The sequence below is a fragment of the Cavia porcellus genome, unplaced genomic scaffold, assembly GCF_034190915.1.
Source record: "Cavia porcellus strain 051 isolate PalLab524CR breed Dunkin Hartley unplaced genomic scaffold, mCavPor4.1 scaffold_17, whole genome shotgun sequence".
In the NCBI taxonomy this organism is placed as follows: domain Eukaryota; kingdom Metazoa; phylum Chordata; class Mammalia; order Rodentia; family Caviidae; genus Cavia; species Cavia porcellus.
Window position 1 is genome coordinate 42,623,890 of NW_026947500.1, and position 18,279 is coordinate 42,642,168.

The following is an 18,279-nucleotide window of genomic DNA, read 5'->3' on the forward strand; positions in this document are numbered from 1 at the left end:
AGATTTCTTTCCCTTTCCCTATACAGGTATATTTTCTATTTGGTGTTATTTATTGTACTCTTATTTACATTTGCATTTTATCACTAAAAACAGGAGTCTGTGACTATAGGTTGAAGAATATGTGTGTACACAAGTGTTCTATTAGCTTTTTCTGGAAAAACTTCAAAATACTATACATACAGGTTTGAGTTGGAACTATCTACAGTCAAGTACCCAATTTACAAACATTCAAGTTGCCGACTTTCACCGGTGTACTGTATAAGCTCACTTTGTCAGATACAAATCAATCTGCCTCATGAATCCTTTTCCAGAACGGAACTCATTCGTGAGCTGGGACTTATTGTACATAGAGGCAACGCTCCTGCTCCTCTCTGCTAAAGGATTTCATTTCTTCCCTACACTTCAGTACATGCTAATCACTTAAGTAGCATCTCCTCCTGCCCCACACTGATTGCTACTTCACAGTTACTCCTTTCTGAAGCTGCCTATTTCAATATGCCACACACAATCTCTCCCTTGTCCTCATCCTTATGAACTCTAATTCCTTCCCTTCGGCTGCACAACACCCAAGGTTTTGTCCTGCACTGAAAGTGCCACCACAAGCTAGCCCTGCCGACCTTGCCTGGCCTTTTCTCCTTCTCCCACCTGTTTATGGAATCCTTGCTCCAACCACACCAGCCTACTTACTGCTCTCAAGCCATGCATTCACTTTTCTGATTCCACATTTTTGTTCATACTATTTCTATACTTGTGATGCTCTTTCCCCTCTGCTCCACCACTGAAATTCCATTTATCTGCCCAGGACTGCTCAAATGCTGCCTCTTTTGAGAAGCACTTTCTAATGCCTCTGATTAAAAGTACAGTACTCTGCTCTCTGGTGTCTTCACAGTTATTCACTGATACTTTTATTTTATTCCTGTCAGCAGTTTGGGTTGGCTTCTACCTTTCTACAATTTTTAAACTGTTGAAAAAAGAAACTCTGTCTCATGAATCTATTCTTCATATTGCCTAGCAAAGTGCCTGCACATAGTAAGGACTCAATAGATAGTTAGAGAATGGGTTAAAATTAATTAACACACTGTACCAGATTTTTGGCAAGGATCATTGTTCATTATACATTAGAACCAAGCACACTGGGAATGGTAAACAAATATTGAATAAATATTACAGTTTACTGTAAAGGCAAGTAACAAAAACCTAAAGGATCCTTCAGGTTTTAACATTAAATCTTTGCACTAAAAAAAAAAAAAAAATATATATATATATATATATATATAAAACAAAGATTAGTTTAATCAATTAAATATGTCAGGTGGGCTTGAGGGAGAGATACTACACTGTTTTGGGGACAATACTGGGCACCTCACTGTCCACCATCCCAAAGTAACGCAGAACTCAGATGGCCAGGGAAGGAAGAGTTACTATAAGTATTTTATAAATATTTCCTCATTTGTATAATATGGACTACTATTTGAACCAAAAGTGTTCATGGGATAAGACAGAAAATGCCGGGCTGGGGATTTAGCTCAATGGCTTAAGTGCCTACCTGGCAAGTGCGAAGTCATGAGTTCAATCCCCGGTACAAAAAAAAAAAAAAGATAGAAAATGTCTCTGCACCAGGAAATAATAAATGCTATCAAACTGCTTCCACATAAATGGTCTTAGATTCATCTGCACTTTGGAAAGAGAACAACTTAATCAAACTGTTTAAAACTCTCAATAAAAGTAATTCTCTAAGCAATCTTTCAAAAGCAATACAAATCTTGGTCTGGGAATTTTTAAAGTCAGGTTTAATGTCTAATTCCCAAATAGCCTTGAGGCAAAGACTAGGGTAAGAATCCCAGTCCCTGCTCCAGCTATCTGATTTATATGGAGGTTTTCTCTCCTCTCCTCTGATTTGTTGCAGTGTTTGCATTTCCTGTTTTGGTCCTGCATGGCAGTACAGAAGAGTGGGTGAATGGACAGGTCTGTTCAGTCAGAATACTGGGGGTTCAATCTTGGCTCTAATACACACTACCTGTATGATCTAGGCAAATTACATACCTCTCTGTGCATTACATGTTCTCATCTAAAAAAACAAAGGACAGTAACAATTTCCTCATACAGTTGGGACAAGGAATGTGTCCATGAAACGTGTAAAGCACTTAGGAGATACTGGTATACAGTAACTGGTATTAAATGCTAACTAGTGTTTGTCACTTCTGAACAAGACTTTAACTCCATTAGAATCCACAGAAGTGATTTTCTTTTGTCACTGACTACCTTTCCTCCCTTCTCTAGACAGCTGGAAAGTTGACTTTACTTCACTGTTACGTTCCTTCTTTCTGCTGGTAAATTTCAGGAGATGCATACCCAGTTAGTTTTTTAAAAAATGAAACCAGGAAAACTTTCGTTTAGCACTGGTAGGGCTTGGGCTCCAGTTCTGTGTGACTGGCCCGAGTCGGTCTCGCTGCCGAGCCGCCCGCAGGTGCACTCTACCTGTGAAGCAGTCAGGGTGGGCGAGGCTGCGGCTGGCTGCTGGGCGTGGTGGTGGTGGTACTGCTGCTGTTGCTGCAGTTGCTGGAGTGGTTGCTGCTGTGCTGTTTGTAGTTTGTTTTCAGATTGTGGCAATGGCTGTATTTGGAACTTGTCTGGTTGTTCTTGCTTCACTATCAGGTTCTTCCGCAGCTGTTCAACTACTCTTTTCTATCAACAGAGTGGAAACAAAAAAGAAATAAAATCTATCAGAATACTGTTTCATCAGCTGCATGGAAATACACAGCAATTATATTCCTCTGACATCTTTTCTGTTAACTAGCTTCATTTAAAACTTGTTCCATATAAAATTTATACAGCTTCTACACATAGAAGTTCCATGAACTTAACAAATATTACCATAAATATGGGAAATTGAAGCACAGAAGTGAAAAAAGTAGAAAGAGATTACATAGCTGTACTCAGATGTCTTGACTATTATCAGTCTAGCATGGTAGGCTGGATGGGCAGAAGAGCACAACAGGAAGAGGACAATTCTAGAGCTTACATTGCTTCAATTAAAAGTTCAATTGACATTCTTATCAACTTTATGATATTGCGCAAATGTCTTAGCCTACCTGGGTCTCAAAGTCCTGGTCTGAAAAATGAGGTGACTGACAATATCCTTAGGGTTCCTCTATATACAATATTCTTTTTTTTCATTGTGTAGCATCTTTATTATATTTTGTGCCTCTAGTGGCTTAGTCTAATAGGAAAACTAGTGAGTCATAGTATATTAGTCAAAATATCCAAGTTTAAATTCAATCTCTTATTTTGAGATTTCAGACAAGTCACTGAGTTACTCTTCTCTTTACTATACAATATTCTTATATACATACAGTATTACATTGGTGCAACAATGCTTCTGCTTGCAAACAATTTAGTTCTCCAACAAAAGCCATTAGCAAAATTTTGCTTCTGTTCACAAATTCCACACTGAATGATATATATAACCATGGCCATTTTCCCCACACAAACACAAACAAAGTCATCTTCCCCCAAATCATAAAACAAATCAAGTTTGTAAAGTGAGCTACCACTCTATTTATTTATACATACAAAGTGCCCAGAAATGTGACTGACACATTATTTGTCATTATTATCTGTATACCCAGTATCACAGATACAAAGCCATACTCATCTGTATTAATCAAACTAATATGATGTATCTATCCTAGTTTGAAACTAATATTAAATAATGTTTACTTGATCCCAGCAATATTCTAAATAACTGACATATTTAACTCTTGAGGAGAACCTTGTTGTTGGGTCAAACTCTGAGGAAATATATGCATGTGTTTAGGCAGAGGATTTGGTTACATGGATGAAAATTTAAAGTTAAGGTTTCTAGAAGGGTGAAATGCAGTGAAGGGTGTGTTTTTGGATACCTTGTGTACTGTCCCTCTGGTCCCTTCCTCCCTTCCATTTTCTCAGCGCTGAGGTTGAACCCGGAGCCTTGCATATGAGAGTGAGCTGCCTATCACCAAGCCACATCCCAGCACTATCACAATCATTCCAACAGGAAGTGAGCACCACCAGCAACTTCTTTTGTTCACAATGGTACTCTGCACTGGGTCCTATGCTGCTGAGTAATGTCCTCACCCTTTTCAGAGGTTTATAAGGTAATGTAACTAAGAGTAGTGCATGGCTCAGAGAATGTTTACTATCTATTTACTGTCTTCTTGGGCCAGTCTTGGGCTCAGGTTCTCCAGGAAGTGCTGGCTGAAGGACGAATAAGCACCGTTCCCCTCGTCTACCTTCTTTTTGAAGCTTTTTCTTAGTGCCTGCCTGCTGCACACAACGCCCACATTTCCTGGTGGAGGCTGGTTCATGTACACAACGTATCTTCATTCCTTCTGCTCATCCCTTTCCCTCCTCTCTCCTCTTGGTCCCTTTCTCATCTGAGAAAGACCTATCTCCCTGCTTCTTATTATCTAACTTTTTATTTTGCTATTTATTCATGCGTTGAGTTTCTCATATAACGGAGACCATGTAATAGTTAAGCTTAGGTGTGTGATTTATTACACTAAACATTATGGTGTCAAGGTGCACCTGTTTTCCTACAAATGACTCAAGTTTCTCTCTCTTTCTGGCAGGATAGTATGCCGTTTTGTGTAAATACCACAATTTCTTTGTCCATTCATTTGTTGATGGATACACAGGCTGCTTCCAAGATTTAGCTATTATGAATGATGTTGCTATAAACACATGAGGCATAGTACTTATGATAACAAAAGATTGATATTTTCATAGATTATAAATAAAGAAAAAGAGATTCAATGTTCAGTGCTTCACTGAAGAGTTTTTGTTGTTGAAACAAGAGTATCGCTGTATAGTTCAGGCTGGCTTGAACTCACTAGGTAGCCCAAACTGGCCTCGAATTTGCAGCAAACCTTCTGCCTCCGCCTCCTAAGTGCTGGGGTTACAGGCATGCACTACCGTGCCCAGCAGCATAGGCCTTTAAATAAAGGATTAAGTAAAGCCATAAGCACAAGATTAACTTTTAAATTCCAGGGCTGGGGATTTAGCTCATTGGCATAAGCGCCTGCCTGGCAAGCATGAGGTTGTGAGTTCAATCCCCGGAACCACAAAAAAGAAAAAAAAAATCCTAACTTTTAAATTCCTACTATGGCCCTAACTAACTTCATCACCCATATGCTCTAAAGAATCAAAACCTGCAGGTTGCTTAACAGATTTGAACATTAAAATACTTACAAAATGGATTTTTAAAAACTTTACATTAATACAAAATTCATTAAGCATTTTTATGTTTTTATTATTGATTCTTTTTAGAAGACAAAAATATCCCATAAAGGCCAGTTTTGTGGAGAAAAATTGATTCTGCTACATATTACACTGCTAGCACTGCCTCTTTGAGTAAATATTTTTTTAAATGTAGAGGGTACAGTCTTTGCAGAAGCTATCTACAAAGTGATAAAAGTGCAAATTAATAAAGTATTAAATGCTTATAAAAATTAACTTTCAAGTCTTCAAAACCATTTCTCTGCCTATAAAAGGCAGAGAAATGGAACTGCCATCAGTTAAAAGGAGGGGAAGTACTACTAGGAGTGGTGCTGCTGATAATTCTGAGTATCATGTATAGATTTTATTGCATGGTACCTATCAGAATAGTCAGATGTTTAAAAGTTAAGCAATTAGCCAGGCCTGGTGGCACAATCTGTAATCCCAGCACTTGAGAGGCTGAGGCAGGAGGATCACTGTGAATTCAAGGCTAACCTGTCCTACATAGTGAGACTGTCTCAAAAAAGCCAAAACAAAAACACCAACTCAAAACAAAGCAAAACCAACAATAACCATCCCCAGGGTGTTCCACTTACTGTCCACTAGAAGGGAGAGAGGGGAGAGACAAAGCTCAGAACCTCCCCAGTGTTATGTAGCATAGTATGGAACAGCAGGGAGAGAGCCAGAGTCCTGCGGGCTAGAAGAGGTGGCGGCCAATTAGAACTAGCTGCGAGTGTGTAGTCGAGGGCATCACCCTGCACTCACAACCGTTCCTCCCCACGGCCTGAATCAAAGTCCTGGAAGCCTGCAGGATGGCAAGGAAAACAAGATCCAAGTATCTGCAAACCAAAGAATCACTCGGGGACTCATGGCCCCTTGCTCCTGGCTGTGCTCCTCACAAGATGGAACAGCTGCACATGCCTTCGGGTGTCGGTGACATTTTTAAAAACATCGAGGCCTGAAAGAAGTAGAGTTGCTTTCCATCACTTAAACATACGTGGCTGCAGTCAGAAAGCTAAGGGCAGAGAGCAGGAGGGCGCAGCAGTGGAGGGCTCCCGGCTATTGGGCAGCGGGGTAGAGGATGGCGCTATGCGACAGCCACTGCCCTGTCCCACAGCCAGTCTCGCTCTGGTTGAGCTGTGCTGCTCCAGCACACACAGGGCTCGCATCCCTTGACAGGGACCTAGATGTAGGTCAGCAGCAGCTGTGGGTGGCAGGGAGAGAAGGCAGCTGTAGTATTCCTGAGTCCCAGCCATATGGGATCAGCGTTCTCAGTGGCCCCTGTTGAAGGACATCCTCTTGTCTCCACAGGAGATGAGCACACAGTTCCTCTTAGGCGTTTTGAACAAAGAAATCCCGGCTTCTGCTGGTCTTTAAAGAGGATATACTGGCACGATCGATTTGGTATTTTCGATGGTGTTCACACCGATCTAACATCATCCTAAGGCACTGAGAAAAGGCTACATTTTACAGCCTGCTCATTTGACATTCATTAATTCATTAATAAAAGTTAAAAGAGAAGAAAAAAGCCAAGTAAGTAAAGAAAGAAAAGCTAGAAAGAATGGCCACATCAGGGAGGGAGAAAAGTGAGTAACTTAGGTCTTCTAAATGTATGCACTGTGAACGGCAGGCCAATGTGGCAGGCCTCCGGGATGGCTAGCGTCACCCCTTTCAACCCAGCCAACGGGAGCTGCCCCGCAAGCCCAGCCAGAGACCGAGCCTCACACTCCCTGGGCGCTGGCACCACTGGGTCTCACCAGGCCGTATTCAGGCAGAAGCGTGCAGCGGCCCTCTGACATCTCAATCACAGCTTCCAAAACAGGCAGTCATGGTGGTCACTACTGCGACATTCAGGGATACTATCAGCACGCGCACACGACAGCAAGAGAGATCCAAGGGAGAATATGAGAGGAACTTATAGCTCCAGTACGACAGAACGTGGGGTTGCTTTCATGCCGAGTTCCACGGTGCTGGCCAGTACAGAAGGGAGCTGGGGAAGTGAAAGGACAGCTCCCCACTGAGCTGACAGCCGGATTCCATCGGTACATTTACCAACAAATTTAAGAAAGTTTCTCTCAAAAGGAACTCTGGGCAGAAAGTGCTTTCCACTCCTGGTCGTCACTGATTAAGTCTCTACTTTGTCTACCTTTACAAAATATTAACTGTTGCGATTCAAACAGAGAGGGCCACATCCATTCAAGATACCTTCCTACATAACCCTGGCCTTAAAAATTCATCCACTCTTGTAGGCCAATATCCAATCACAAAATACAACCTTCCCCTTTCATATCACAGGCTGATAGTCCTTTCAGAAATCCAGAGAGTCAGGAACAAATCTTACTCATTTTTACAGTGAAATGCAGTGAAAGTATTTCCAGGCATCCAGCCTTACCAACTGCTCAAGCTAAAACAAGGATACTAAATTTTGTATGTGTAGAAAAGCTAACCTGGAAAAATGTGTATTTGATTTTTTCCCGTTTTTTACATTCTCTTTTAAATTTTTATTGTTACAAGTGTGCAGTGCATAGCAACAAATTCATATTCATTGATGATAGCAGAATTTCACAAATAAGGCTGGGGAGGTAGCTCAGTGGTAGAGCAGTTGTCGGGCGAGTACCCAGCCTGTGGTTAGATCTCCAGAATCATAAAAAAGAGCCAGGAACAGTGGGGCACAGCTGTAGTCTCAGCACTCAAGAAGCTGAGGTGTGACTGTCATGAGTTTGAAGCGTGGGCTACCAAATGAGTTTGAGGGTGGCATGGCACTGCATGGCAAGAACCTGTCTCAAAAAAAAAAAAAAAAATCCAAGGACAGGAAAAAAACTTTCTATTGTCCAAATGAAACTCAACCATTACATTTATAAGTGACACCAAGATACACCAACAGCGAGGAGACAGGAAAAGCTATTATGGTCTTCAGAAGGTACCAAACAATGACATAGCATCAGTAACAGAAGTGTAGTCCAGAGCAAAAGGAATGTGTTAAGGCAAACAGAAAAAAATTAAGTGAAAATTCCACCATTTTATCAACAAAAACAAAGAATGTCATTTTATGAATAAAAATACAGGGAAAAAAAGCAGTAAACCCTTTGCTTCATGCAATAAATAAATTCAGTGGGAGAACATCCAGTGAAGCTATTGGAGAGAATGTTACTGGGAAACACAGGATAGAATTCTCGCAGAGGAGGAGGAAGAATACTGGTAGAAGCAGCTACAAAAATATACTTAGCTAAAAATAAAGGCATTTTAGTCATTTTGTAAGATACTAGAAGGCTTTCCCCAATTCTCTGAGATTCATTTCTGGAGTTAGAATTAGACAAGTAACTTCTATTCTTTTTTAGGCTTTTAAGTGATACAGCCTTTAGCTGGGTGTGGTAGTGCACTCAGGATGCAGAGCGGGGAGGATCACTGAGAATAAGGCCAGCCTGGGCTACACAGTGGGTTCAAGGCCACCCTAAACTACACAGTGAGCCCCTGTCTCAAAAATAGAGGGGAGAGAGAGACAGAGAGACAGAGAGACAGAGAGAGAGAGAGAGAGAGAGAGAAAGAGAGAGAGAGAGAGACAGAGAGAGAGAGAGAGAGAGAGACAGAGAGAGAGAGAGAGAGAGAAAGCGCACCTTTAAAAATACCAACTGCTTGACAGAAGCACCATCTATAAGCACATCTTACACTGGATAGGTCAGGGACCAGAAGTTGGAGCTGTAGATGCCTAACGGTATCCAAAAGCAAGATGAAATTTTAGATCCCTTCAGATCCCTGCTCAGCACTGCACAGCAGGCCAACGGGACTTATAAGGTTTATTAGCCCTAAATTTACCTAGACTATTTCATCTCCCTTTCAGACTAAGGACACCAAAGTAAGAGTAACTAAAGTGACTTTCGGGATTGGCAGGGATCTAATTGCCAGCTTTTACAACACACAGTTCCAGACATCCTGGAACAATGCCTGGAAGTCTCAAGTCATTGGTTTTCAAACTTGGAGCCACCTTGGATTCTAGGAAAAGCAGAACTTCATGATCATCCTACAGCCGGGTCACTTCAAAAGCGAGAACCAATTCACCTGACCACGGGAACTGATCCTTCAGCCCCAGCGGAAACTATCATTTCACAATGGAACTGAACTGCCTCTTCTGTGATCTTCCCTGGGACCTCACAGAACTAGTTCCAAGATACAGATTACCCACCCCTGGACTACTTACACCGCCACCTGTGCAAACTCCCAACCCTTGCTTTTGTTCCTCTTTGCCACAAAACCTGGAAATTCCCATCAAGCACTCGATGTCAGATCTTGAAGAACTTGTGCTGCCCAGCACAGTGATACTGAGGAGCAGCGCTCCTTTCTTTTCTTTTTGTCTTTTTTTTTTGAGACAGGGTCTCTATGCAGTTCAGGCTGGCCTTGAGCTCACTTTGTAGCCTAGGCTGGTCTTGAACTCACAACAATCCTCCTGCCTCAGCCTTCTGAGTGCTGGGATTACAGGCGTGAGCCACCACGCCCGGCAGCACTCCTTTCCTGCCCTTCACCATGGCTCATCTCGATTGGTGCTATGGGTGGAGCATCTATTGGAACCCTTAGAGCTGGGGCTTCTGCCCTGTAATTCTAGTAACAATATGGTGAACTGGACATGTTGTCTGGCAAAACAGGTAAGAATTTTGATTTTGAGACTGGGACAGACAAACTTTTTTTTGTTTAAATTCTGTAAGTGTCAAGGAATTTGTGTATCAGAATATAAAAGAATTAAGAAACAGCAGTAGTTCACATTATCAATCTTTTTTCAATAAAGTTCAAAATTCTCTGCATGAATGTTTAATAGATGGTAGAAAATATATACGTTAAGGTATTAATTAGACTTTGGTTTACCTTTTTAATTAAAAAAATTCTTTGGGGCTTATTCACTTTTCAGAACACACACATGTGCTTACATCAATGGATGCTACACCCTATGTCCACAGGACATTAGACCTTTCATCTATATCAATGGGGTTTATACTTCATCTCCATCAGGGGTTACACCGTTTACCAGCCTGACTGAAACACAGCTTACATTTTTCTTATTTGGTTAGTTCATTCACACCCTAACCTTCTCCCCCAGTGTGATGCATGTGACTAAAAACAGTAATATTACTATAATCAAATTCTATCTATGCCTAGGAGCCCTTCAAATGACCTGGGGACTGGCCAGGCATGGGGATTCATGCCTATAATTTCAGCACTTTCAGGAGGCTGAGGCAGGAAGTTTGAGCTCACCTTGGGCAACTCAGCAAGATCCTGCCTTGAAACAAAAATTTTAAAAAGGCTGAGACTATAGTTCAGCATGGAGGCTCTAGGCTCAGTTCCCAATCAAAAGAGGAGGTAGCTGTTGTACTCAAGAGAGATGTGACTGATAGACACCTAGAGATTCAAAGATGCTGAGTTACTAGAGTATAACCTGGGGACAGAGGACTTGCCAGCATGCACAAGGCTTTGGGTTTCATCTCCAGGACCCCAAAAATAAAAAAAAGGAATGAATAAATGAATGAGTAACATAAAGACACATGTGCTGGGGTAAAACAGCATAGACACACAGACCAAGACGTTGCATTGCATACTGGGAATAGTAGCTGTAATATATTTCTCTATAATAAAAGATGAAGGAGGCCAAATTCAGAAACCAGTTGGCTGGCGTTTAACATTTCTGTCTTTTCTGAAGCACTAAGCTACACCAAAGCAGAACAGCAATGTACTGTTCTCTTTGTTTCGGAAAACTGCTGAGGATCAAATGAATTAATAGTGAGGAGTTCCTAAGACACCATCAAAGACAATGTGACAATAAGAGATGGTAACCAATGAATAATACAATTTGTCTATGTGAATTTTCACCTCACAGCCACAGGCAATCAAGTGGACCTTTTTCAATGTTAATTATATTTAAAATGACTTGATTTTAAACATCTAATCAAATGTTTTAATGTTAGTTTGAACTAAACTTGGTTTTATTTTTTTTAATGAGAATTGCCCCCCAAACAGTAAAATATTAAGTGAGTGGTTCTTGTTGTCCTTTTAGAAATCAAGCACTTACAAAATGTATTCTTGTGTAGAAATCTAGGTAAGTTCTAGACTTCTCATACCTCTATGGTAGTTCATAATCCTAAGTGCATCAAACAGATGTTCAAGTTAAATGTGAACTGACCTAGCAAGGACCTTAGATTCAATAATGGGACAGCAAAAAAACATAAGAACCATTTACAATGTGCACAATTTAGCTGCTTGCTAACATAAAAATGTACCTGGGTCATTGTGTTTGTACTACAATGAGATATGACACAGAGACTATTAATTTGTAAATTAAGCTCCTGTTCAGCAAAATATAGGTCCCTCTATAACTATCTGTTTACAGAACACTGTGGCACACACCACCAGCTTGTCATTCATCATTCCAGGCTCTGCCTCACAACTTAAAAGGCTACAATGTTTTGTTAATACCAGAGTTGTCACACACACTATTGAAATTCTCTTATTCCTCAGCCCCAAGATGCTGTGGAGATCCTCAAAAAATTATTACAATTGGAGATGGCTTCATAGGTAGCTGTCCCCAACAAGTTGGATATGAAAATAAAATTTAAGTCCAGTGATGGTTCTAAAAGGTGGGAGGGGAAATGAAGGAACAAAACAAAAACCTGCTGTTTTATGGAACGCTGTTCAGATAAAACATATTGTTTTGTCTAATCTAAACTCTGGGTATCATTTGAGATAATGTATGTAGTAAGTCTCCTTTCCACAGAAAGCCAAGCCAGAATTAGATGCTGGAAAAGACAAATTTAATAGATTATATAACCAAATTTTACAAATTCTATGCAGAATACATGAGAGAGGGGATGGGTCATCTCCAAAAGCAAAACTATCATTTTATTTATTTATTTATTTTTTGAGACAGGGTCTCACTATATAGTTCAGGTTGGCCTTGTTGGTCTGTTCACTATGCAGCCCAGGCTAGCCCTGAATTCACAGTGATCTTCCTGGAACTATCTCCTGAGTGCTGGGATTATAGGTGCTTGCCACCATGGCTTGGATGGTATTTTTTTAAAATCCCTAATTCTGTAGCTTTTTCATAAAAGAGAAAAAGACAATAGTACTAGAATAACATTGTGTCAGGCAGTATACACCACAGAGAAAATATTCTATGATAAAATATACTATTTCCTAACATTTAAACAAAAGTAACTTTTATAAATCATTATTTTAAAGCATTTTTATAAATCATTATTATAAAGCATTTTAAATTGGGAAATATGTTAACAAATGTATAGCCTCAACATCAATAATCTCGATGCTTAAAAACACAATTTTTCCAGCACTCAAGAAGCTGATGGAGGACTGCTGTGAGTTCAAAGCTAGCCTGTACTACATAGGGAGACCTTGTCTCAAAAACAAAAGGCAGAGCATGGTTGTGCACGCATGTAATCCCAGCACTCGGGAGGCTGAGGCAGAAGGATCACTGCAAGTTCAAGGCCAGCCTGGACTGAATAGTGAGACCCTGTCCAAAAAAAGATAAAAACAAAAAACACACAAACACAATTTTTATCATCTATAGTAAAAATATAAGCACACTATCTTTAAAAGCTTCTCAAGCTACTGAATGAATATCTTAATTTCAGAAAGTACTCTCATTGTCTTCAGCAGAATTTATCAAGTATTTATTATAAATTACTTTCTGCCAATGCTCCACCTGAAACAAATCAAAGGGAGCACCTCCATCATGCTAGGCAGGCTTCCAAAATGACAGGTGGCTCACGTTGAGGGCCTGGACCATCCACGCTGATCTGCACGGTTCTGTACTTAGCCTGAGTTTTCTCTAGCAGAAGCAGAAAAACCTAAATTCATCTTTCAGAATTTCAGACAAGTTTGCTTTTTTGTTTCAAATTATCACTACTAGAAATATTATTAGAGAGGTTCAAGCAACATAAAAGGCATGAATGCTCTCTTAATGAATAAAGTACACTTACTTAAAAATGTAAGACCTTTATTAAATCTTAAATGTAAAGAGAAACATTTTCCCAGGCCATGAAAATCACAAAATTCAATCCACAAATCCTTATACAAATACTTAAAAGCGCATGTGCATATATACACACACACAAACACACACATACACACAAATGTCCCTTCAGTTTTAGAAAACACTGAATGACCATAGTATTTTCTTCTAGCACACTTCTCTGTACTAAAGGTGAAGCTCATGCTTTTACCATACTGTTCTCCAGCTTTCACAACAACAAAAGTATAAATAGTCAAAAGAAGACATCATGCAGAATATAAGACCAGCCCCTCAACAGCTAGCAGACTTGACCTGACAGCAGTTTCAGATTCGGAGCAAGACTGAGGGACAGACAGAGCTCCCATGCGCCCCTTGCCCCTCCCCTACAAATACGCCCCACCACAGGGAAGCATTCGTTATGATCCACAGGCCTACCCTGACATATTAAAGTCCATAACCTACATCAGGACTCACTCTGGGTGTTATAAACTCTACAGATTTGTACAAATGTATAATGATCTGTATCTACTTGCATATCACAGAATAATTTCTCTGCCCGAAAAATTCTCTGTGTTCCGCCTGTTCATCCCTCCCTTGTCTAGCCCCAGGCAACCGCAGGTCTTTTAAATGTTCTCCCAGTATGTAGCCTTTTTGGACTGGCTTCACTTAGATGGTTCCTCCACATCTTTTCATGGCTTGATGGAATTTACCTTTTTAGTTGTGAAGACAAGTTTAGTAGTTCCATGGTGTTTTTTTTCCCCCATAGAGTCTAATGTGATAAGCTATTGATTCTATAGTGGTTACAATAAAAACCCCAGTAATATCAGGTAGGCACTGCTTGCTGGGTGGAACGGTGATTCAATTTAGGTCTCAAATCAGGGGTAGAGCCAGACTTAGTTAAGAGTTTAGTTTCTAAATTTAAAAAAAGAAAAAGAGTTTAGTTCCTGCTAACTAATTCCAACCCCAGCCCAAACCCCAATGCAATTATGTGACTTGCTGGTGAGGATGTGGAGACCTCATATCTATATATTACATAAAATTGCTCCGGTTAGCTAAAAGAGTGCGTAGTTAAAACCTTAATTGTATATACATATACACATACATATGTGTGCATGCATTTTCCTCTCCTCCACTCTGATTTTAGGAACAACAAGTAGAGAGGTATTACTATATAGCAGAAATAATATAAAGGGTAAAAAAATCTAGGTTTTTTTTTTTTGTATTGGGGATCAGGATGGAACTCAGGACTTCACACTTGCCAGGCAGGCGCTGTGCCACTGAGCTACATTCCCAGCCCCTGGTCCTAGTCTTGTATTCATCACTGACGGCTTGTGACCTTCAATAGGTTATTTGCCAATCTTAGTCTTGGCTTTTAACTTATCAAATTTTGTGAATCTCTGAACAGAAGGAAGCACTCTTCTGAGGTGCCCCCTCAACCTCTGTGACACCGTACACAGGAAACTAAGGCTCAGTGACAATTACGACACTTTAACCAGAGAAGCTTCATCAATGGAGAACAGTTTCCAGGGTTGAAAACTTACTCACACCATCAGATACAATGATGATTCCCTTCTGCTTGAAAAGCCATCTGGTGACTGATTTTCTGTTCCCAGTAGGTAGCAAACATGAATGAATTAGGCCAGGTGTAAGGTAATAGGAAGTATAGGGACTAAGGCTAACTGGAGAGGAACTGGCTTATCTACAGGTACTAATGAGTGAATTACTTTTAACACTGTAAGCCAAACAAAGTATCTTTGTGGACAGACAAAGCCCAGGAACCACCAGTTTTCAACCTCTACACAGTAATTACACACAACTACACTGTAGTTAGTAGGACAGGAAAATAGAATGAAACATAATTCAGAAAAATTTCCAACAGGTAGGGAATCAAAAAACAATTTTAGATAACCAGAAAATCACGTGCCTCTAGCTACCTGCAATTTTACCATTAACGAAAGGGCTGGCACGTGACTTTAGTGACTTCTGATGCACAAGCATAAAAGCAGGTTATCAATGTTAATGAGAAGAATATGGCAAAGTAAAATATCTGAAAACATAGGAAGATAGACAACTATATACAAAGCATAAATAAGAATGAAAAATTTAATAAAAATGTTCCATAATTATGCCTACTTTATCAAACCACCTGAAATACCTTATAGATAATTTAACTCCTTGTCATGTAAAACCAACATAATGATGAACCGAAATCAGTTTTTTTCACCATTGAACCACAGCTCTGTTTAGGCTTGGAGCAAGCAGCTCTTTAAGTAAAAGTTTGAAAAATAAAACTACCAGTTTGAAGCTGTCCAGAGAATTTTGGTAAACAAGATGTGGCTATCAGACTCTAGACTCTAAGCAAACATCTAGCCATTTCTGGCTTTTGTTTTAGAGTACATTGATTCTTCAAAACCATTTAATTTACATCATTAGGAAAAAAAAGAATGCATGCTATATATTTATGGATTTTTGTTTTATTTGTTTTGTTTTTTGAGACAGGGTCTCACAATGTAGCCCAGGCAGGCCTTGAACTCACAGGTAGCCCAGGCTGGCCTCAAACAGTGATCCTCCTGCATCTGCCTCCAAAGTGCTGGGATTACAGGTGTGCACCACCATGCCAAGCTACACTTAAGATAATACAATTTTTTTAAGAATTTTACTTTTTGAGTAAACTCCAACTGAAAAATGAAGTTAACATTTTCTACAAATATTTCCCTAACAACATATTTTTACCCTAAGTAATCATGTTCATGTAGCAGTGTATACTTGCAAATTTTCACACCCTCTTACACAATGAGATTCTCACAACTGTATGAGGTAGATTAAGGGCACTGCTATTGATTCACAGAGGGAAACTGAGGCATGTGGTGGGACAGCCAACCAAAAGTCACAAAATTACATGACATTAAGAGGAAGACTATGAATCCTTGTCTTCTGGAAAACTAGTTTGAATGAAACTATTCACCGAATAAAACACTAGAACTCATTTCTTTGAACCAGCTTCTCTGGGGCTGACAGGAGGCTGGGTGGTATCCAAGTGAGCTGACTGAACTTAGATACTAGTGTGAGAAGCTGGGGCAAGAGGAAGAGAGGTGTTTTATTGGTCAGCCGTCTCAAGATACAGGAAACTGTCAGGAAGCAAAGTCAAGCTCCTGAGATTCAAGGAAGCAGAAAAGCCTATGCACCAAGGTGAAGGGGCCATGCAGGAGAGGAGCTGAGAACGCAGGACAGGTGGGAAATGAACAGCCAAGAGGAGCAGACAGCTCAGACAAGGCTCTGCTACATCTTACATGGTAGGTACCTACCTATTCCAGGGCAAACTTCTTCTAATCACTATGAGAATCTGGAAAGGCTGGGAAAGTTCTAAAAAGGATTAGACAGAGCTGGAGAACCTGGTCCAAAATGCCTGAGAGAAGATTGTACTTCTGTCACCTAGCAGTTCAGTAGGCATACACACTGGGGTCAACCCAATAAGAAAGATATACTTCCTCATATACAGAGTTTGATGCATAATTTTTTTTTCAGTATGAGGGATCAAACCCAGAGCCTCATGCCTGCTAGGTAAGCATTCTACCACTGAGCTATATCCTCAGTCCATTTTCATATTATTTTGAGACAGGATCTCACTAAGTTGTTCAGGCTGTCCTCAAACTTACGATTCTCCTCTCAGTCTCCCAAGTAGCTACAAATATAGTTGTGTGCTACCTACGCTGGCCTATGCTGGACAATTTTAAAAGTCTGTTGCTAACTTTTCAGCTTTGAGCAAAAAACCCCCTAAATTCTGGAACAATGACTTCAGTTTAATAAAAGGAATAGACACGACAATATTTACATTGCTAAAATGTTGGGCTCTAGTGGATTTTTAAAGAAGTATATAATAGCAAATCTCACTAGCTGTTAATATAAAGTTGGATTTAAAGTCATTATTCACTAACAGATTTGCCTTACTGCCATAAAAGTGATGTGACTAGTTTTCTTTTAAATTTTAAGAGTACAGATGCTGAGAAGCGATATAGAAAGGGGCTAGGGCTAGGGTAGTAGCATCATAAACCATATAGAGACGTTTAAAACTAGGCTTTCCTCTTTCAGAACTCTTGGAGGAAGCCTGCCATCCCTCCCCCACCTAACGCGCAAGGCCAAGGCTCAGTCTGCAGGCCGCTGTGCAAGTGACACAGCCATCACTTCTGCTTAGTCTCCACAGGCCTAATGTATGTGGTGCTGAATTTACTCATCTCAGTAGGCAGCACAGACTCACCAAGAATGGTTATGTTTTAGGCTTTGTAAGAACAAGAGGTCAGGGGCTTTGTTGTTGCATCATTCTGCAACACCTTATTTCAACTCTGTGCTGAGCTGGCTAAAGCACTAAATCAACCCAGGAACTCAGCTCTGCTTAGCATACCCTTCAGATGGCCCAAGAGGAGGATGACTTCCCAGTATTCACAGACAATGGGACACACTAGTACCAACCCATTTGCCTAGTTATTACACCCGCTCTGTATCTCCCGTCTTTCTCTGTCCTTGTCTCTAACTGCATGCTTCTTACTAAATATTTCCTAAGATATTTTCTTTTTTCTTTCTTTCTTCTTGTTTCGTACTGGGGATCAAACCCAGGGCTTTGTGCATGGCAAAGCAAGAGCTCTACCACTGAACCACATCCCCAACCCCAGTATTTTCAACCAAAGAACATAAGGACCTAACTGCATCCTGAGTCCACAGAAATGTGTATAATCTTAGTACTATCTGGAGATCCTGAGACAAAGACCTAATTCTCAGATGGTACCTCAAGCACCTAGGTCTACTTTGCTCACATGGTGAGAATAAAAGGACATTCTTTTCACCTCCTTTAAAAGAATCCAGGGCTAGGGGTACAGTTCAGTGGTAGAGTACTTGCCTAGCATGTGTAAGGACCTGGATTTGACTCCCAATATCACAAACAAACAAAGGTCCTGTTGATTTAAGGATGGTTCTGAGGGCAAGAAAGATGGACCTACTTGGAGAAAGCATGGATATTTGTA

At 40.3% G+C, this 18,279-nt stretch overlaps 1 protein-coding gene across 25 annotated transcripts in view; it reads right to left on the minus strand.

Annotated features, from left to right (window-relative positions):
- Phf21a (PHD finger protein 21A) overlaps positions 1 to 18,279 on the minus strand; it is a 182,664-nt gene that overhangs the window by 45,794 nt on the left and 118,591 nt on the right. For all 25 annotated transcript variants that reach the window (XM_013147444.3, XM_013147439.3, XM_063227828.1 and 22 more), the window contains one exon: positions 2,479 to 2,685. In XM_013147444.3, coding sequence (XP_013002898.2) covers positions 2,479 to 2,685 — 207 coding nt within the window. The remainder of the gene's footprint in view (positions 1 to 2,478; positions 2,686 to 18,279) is intronic.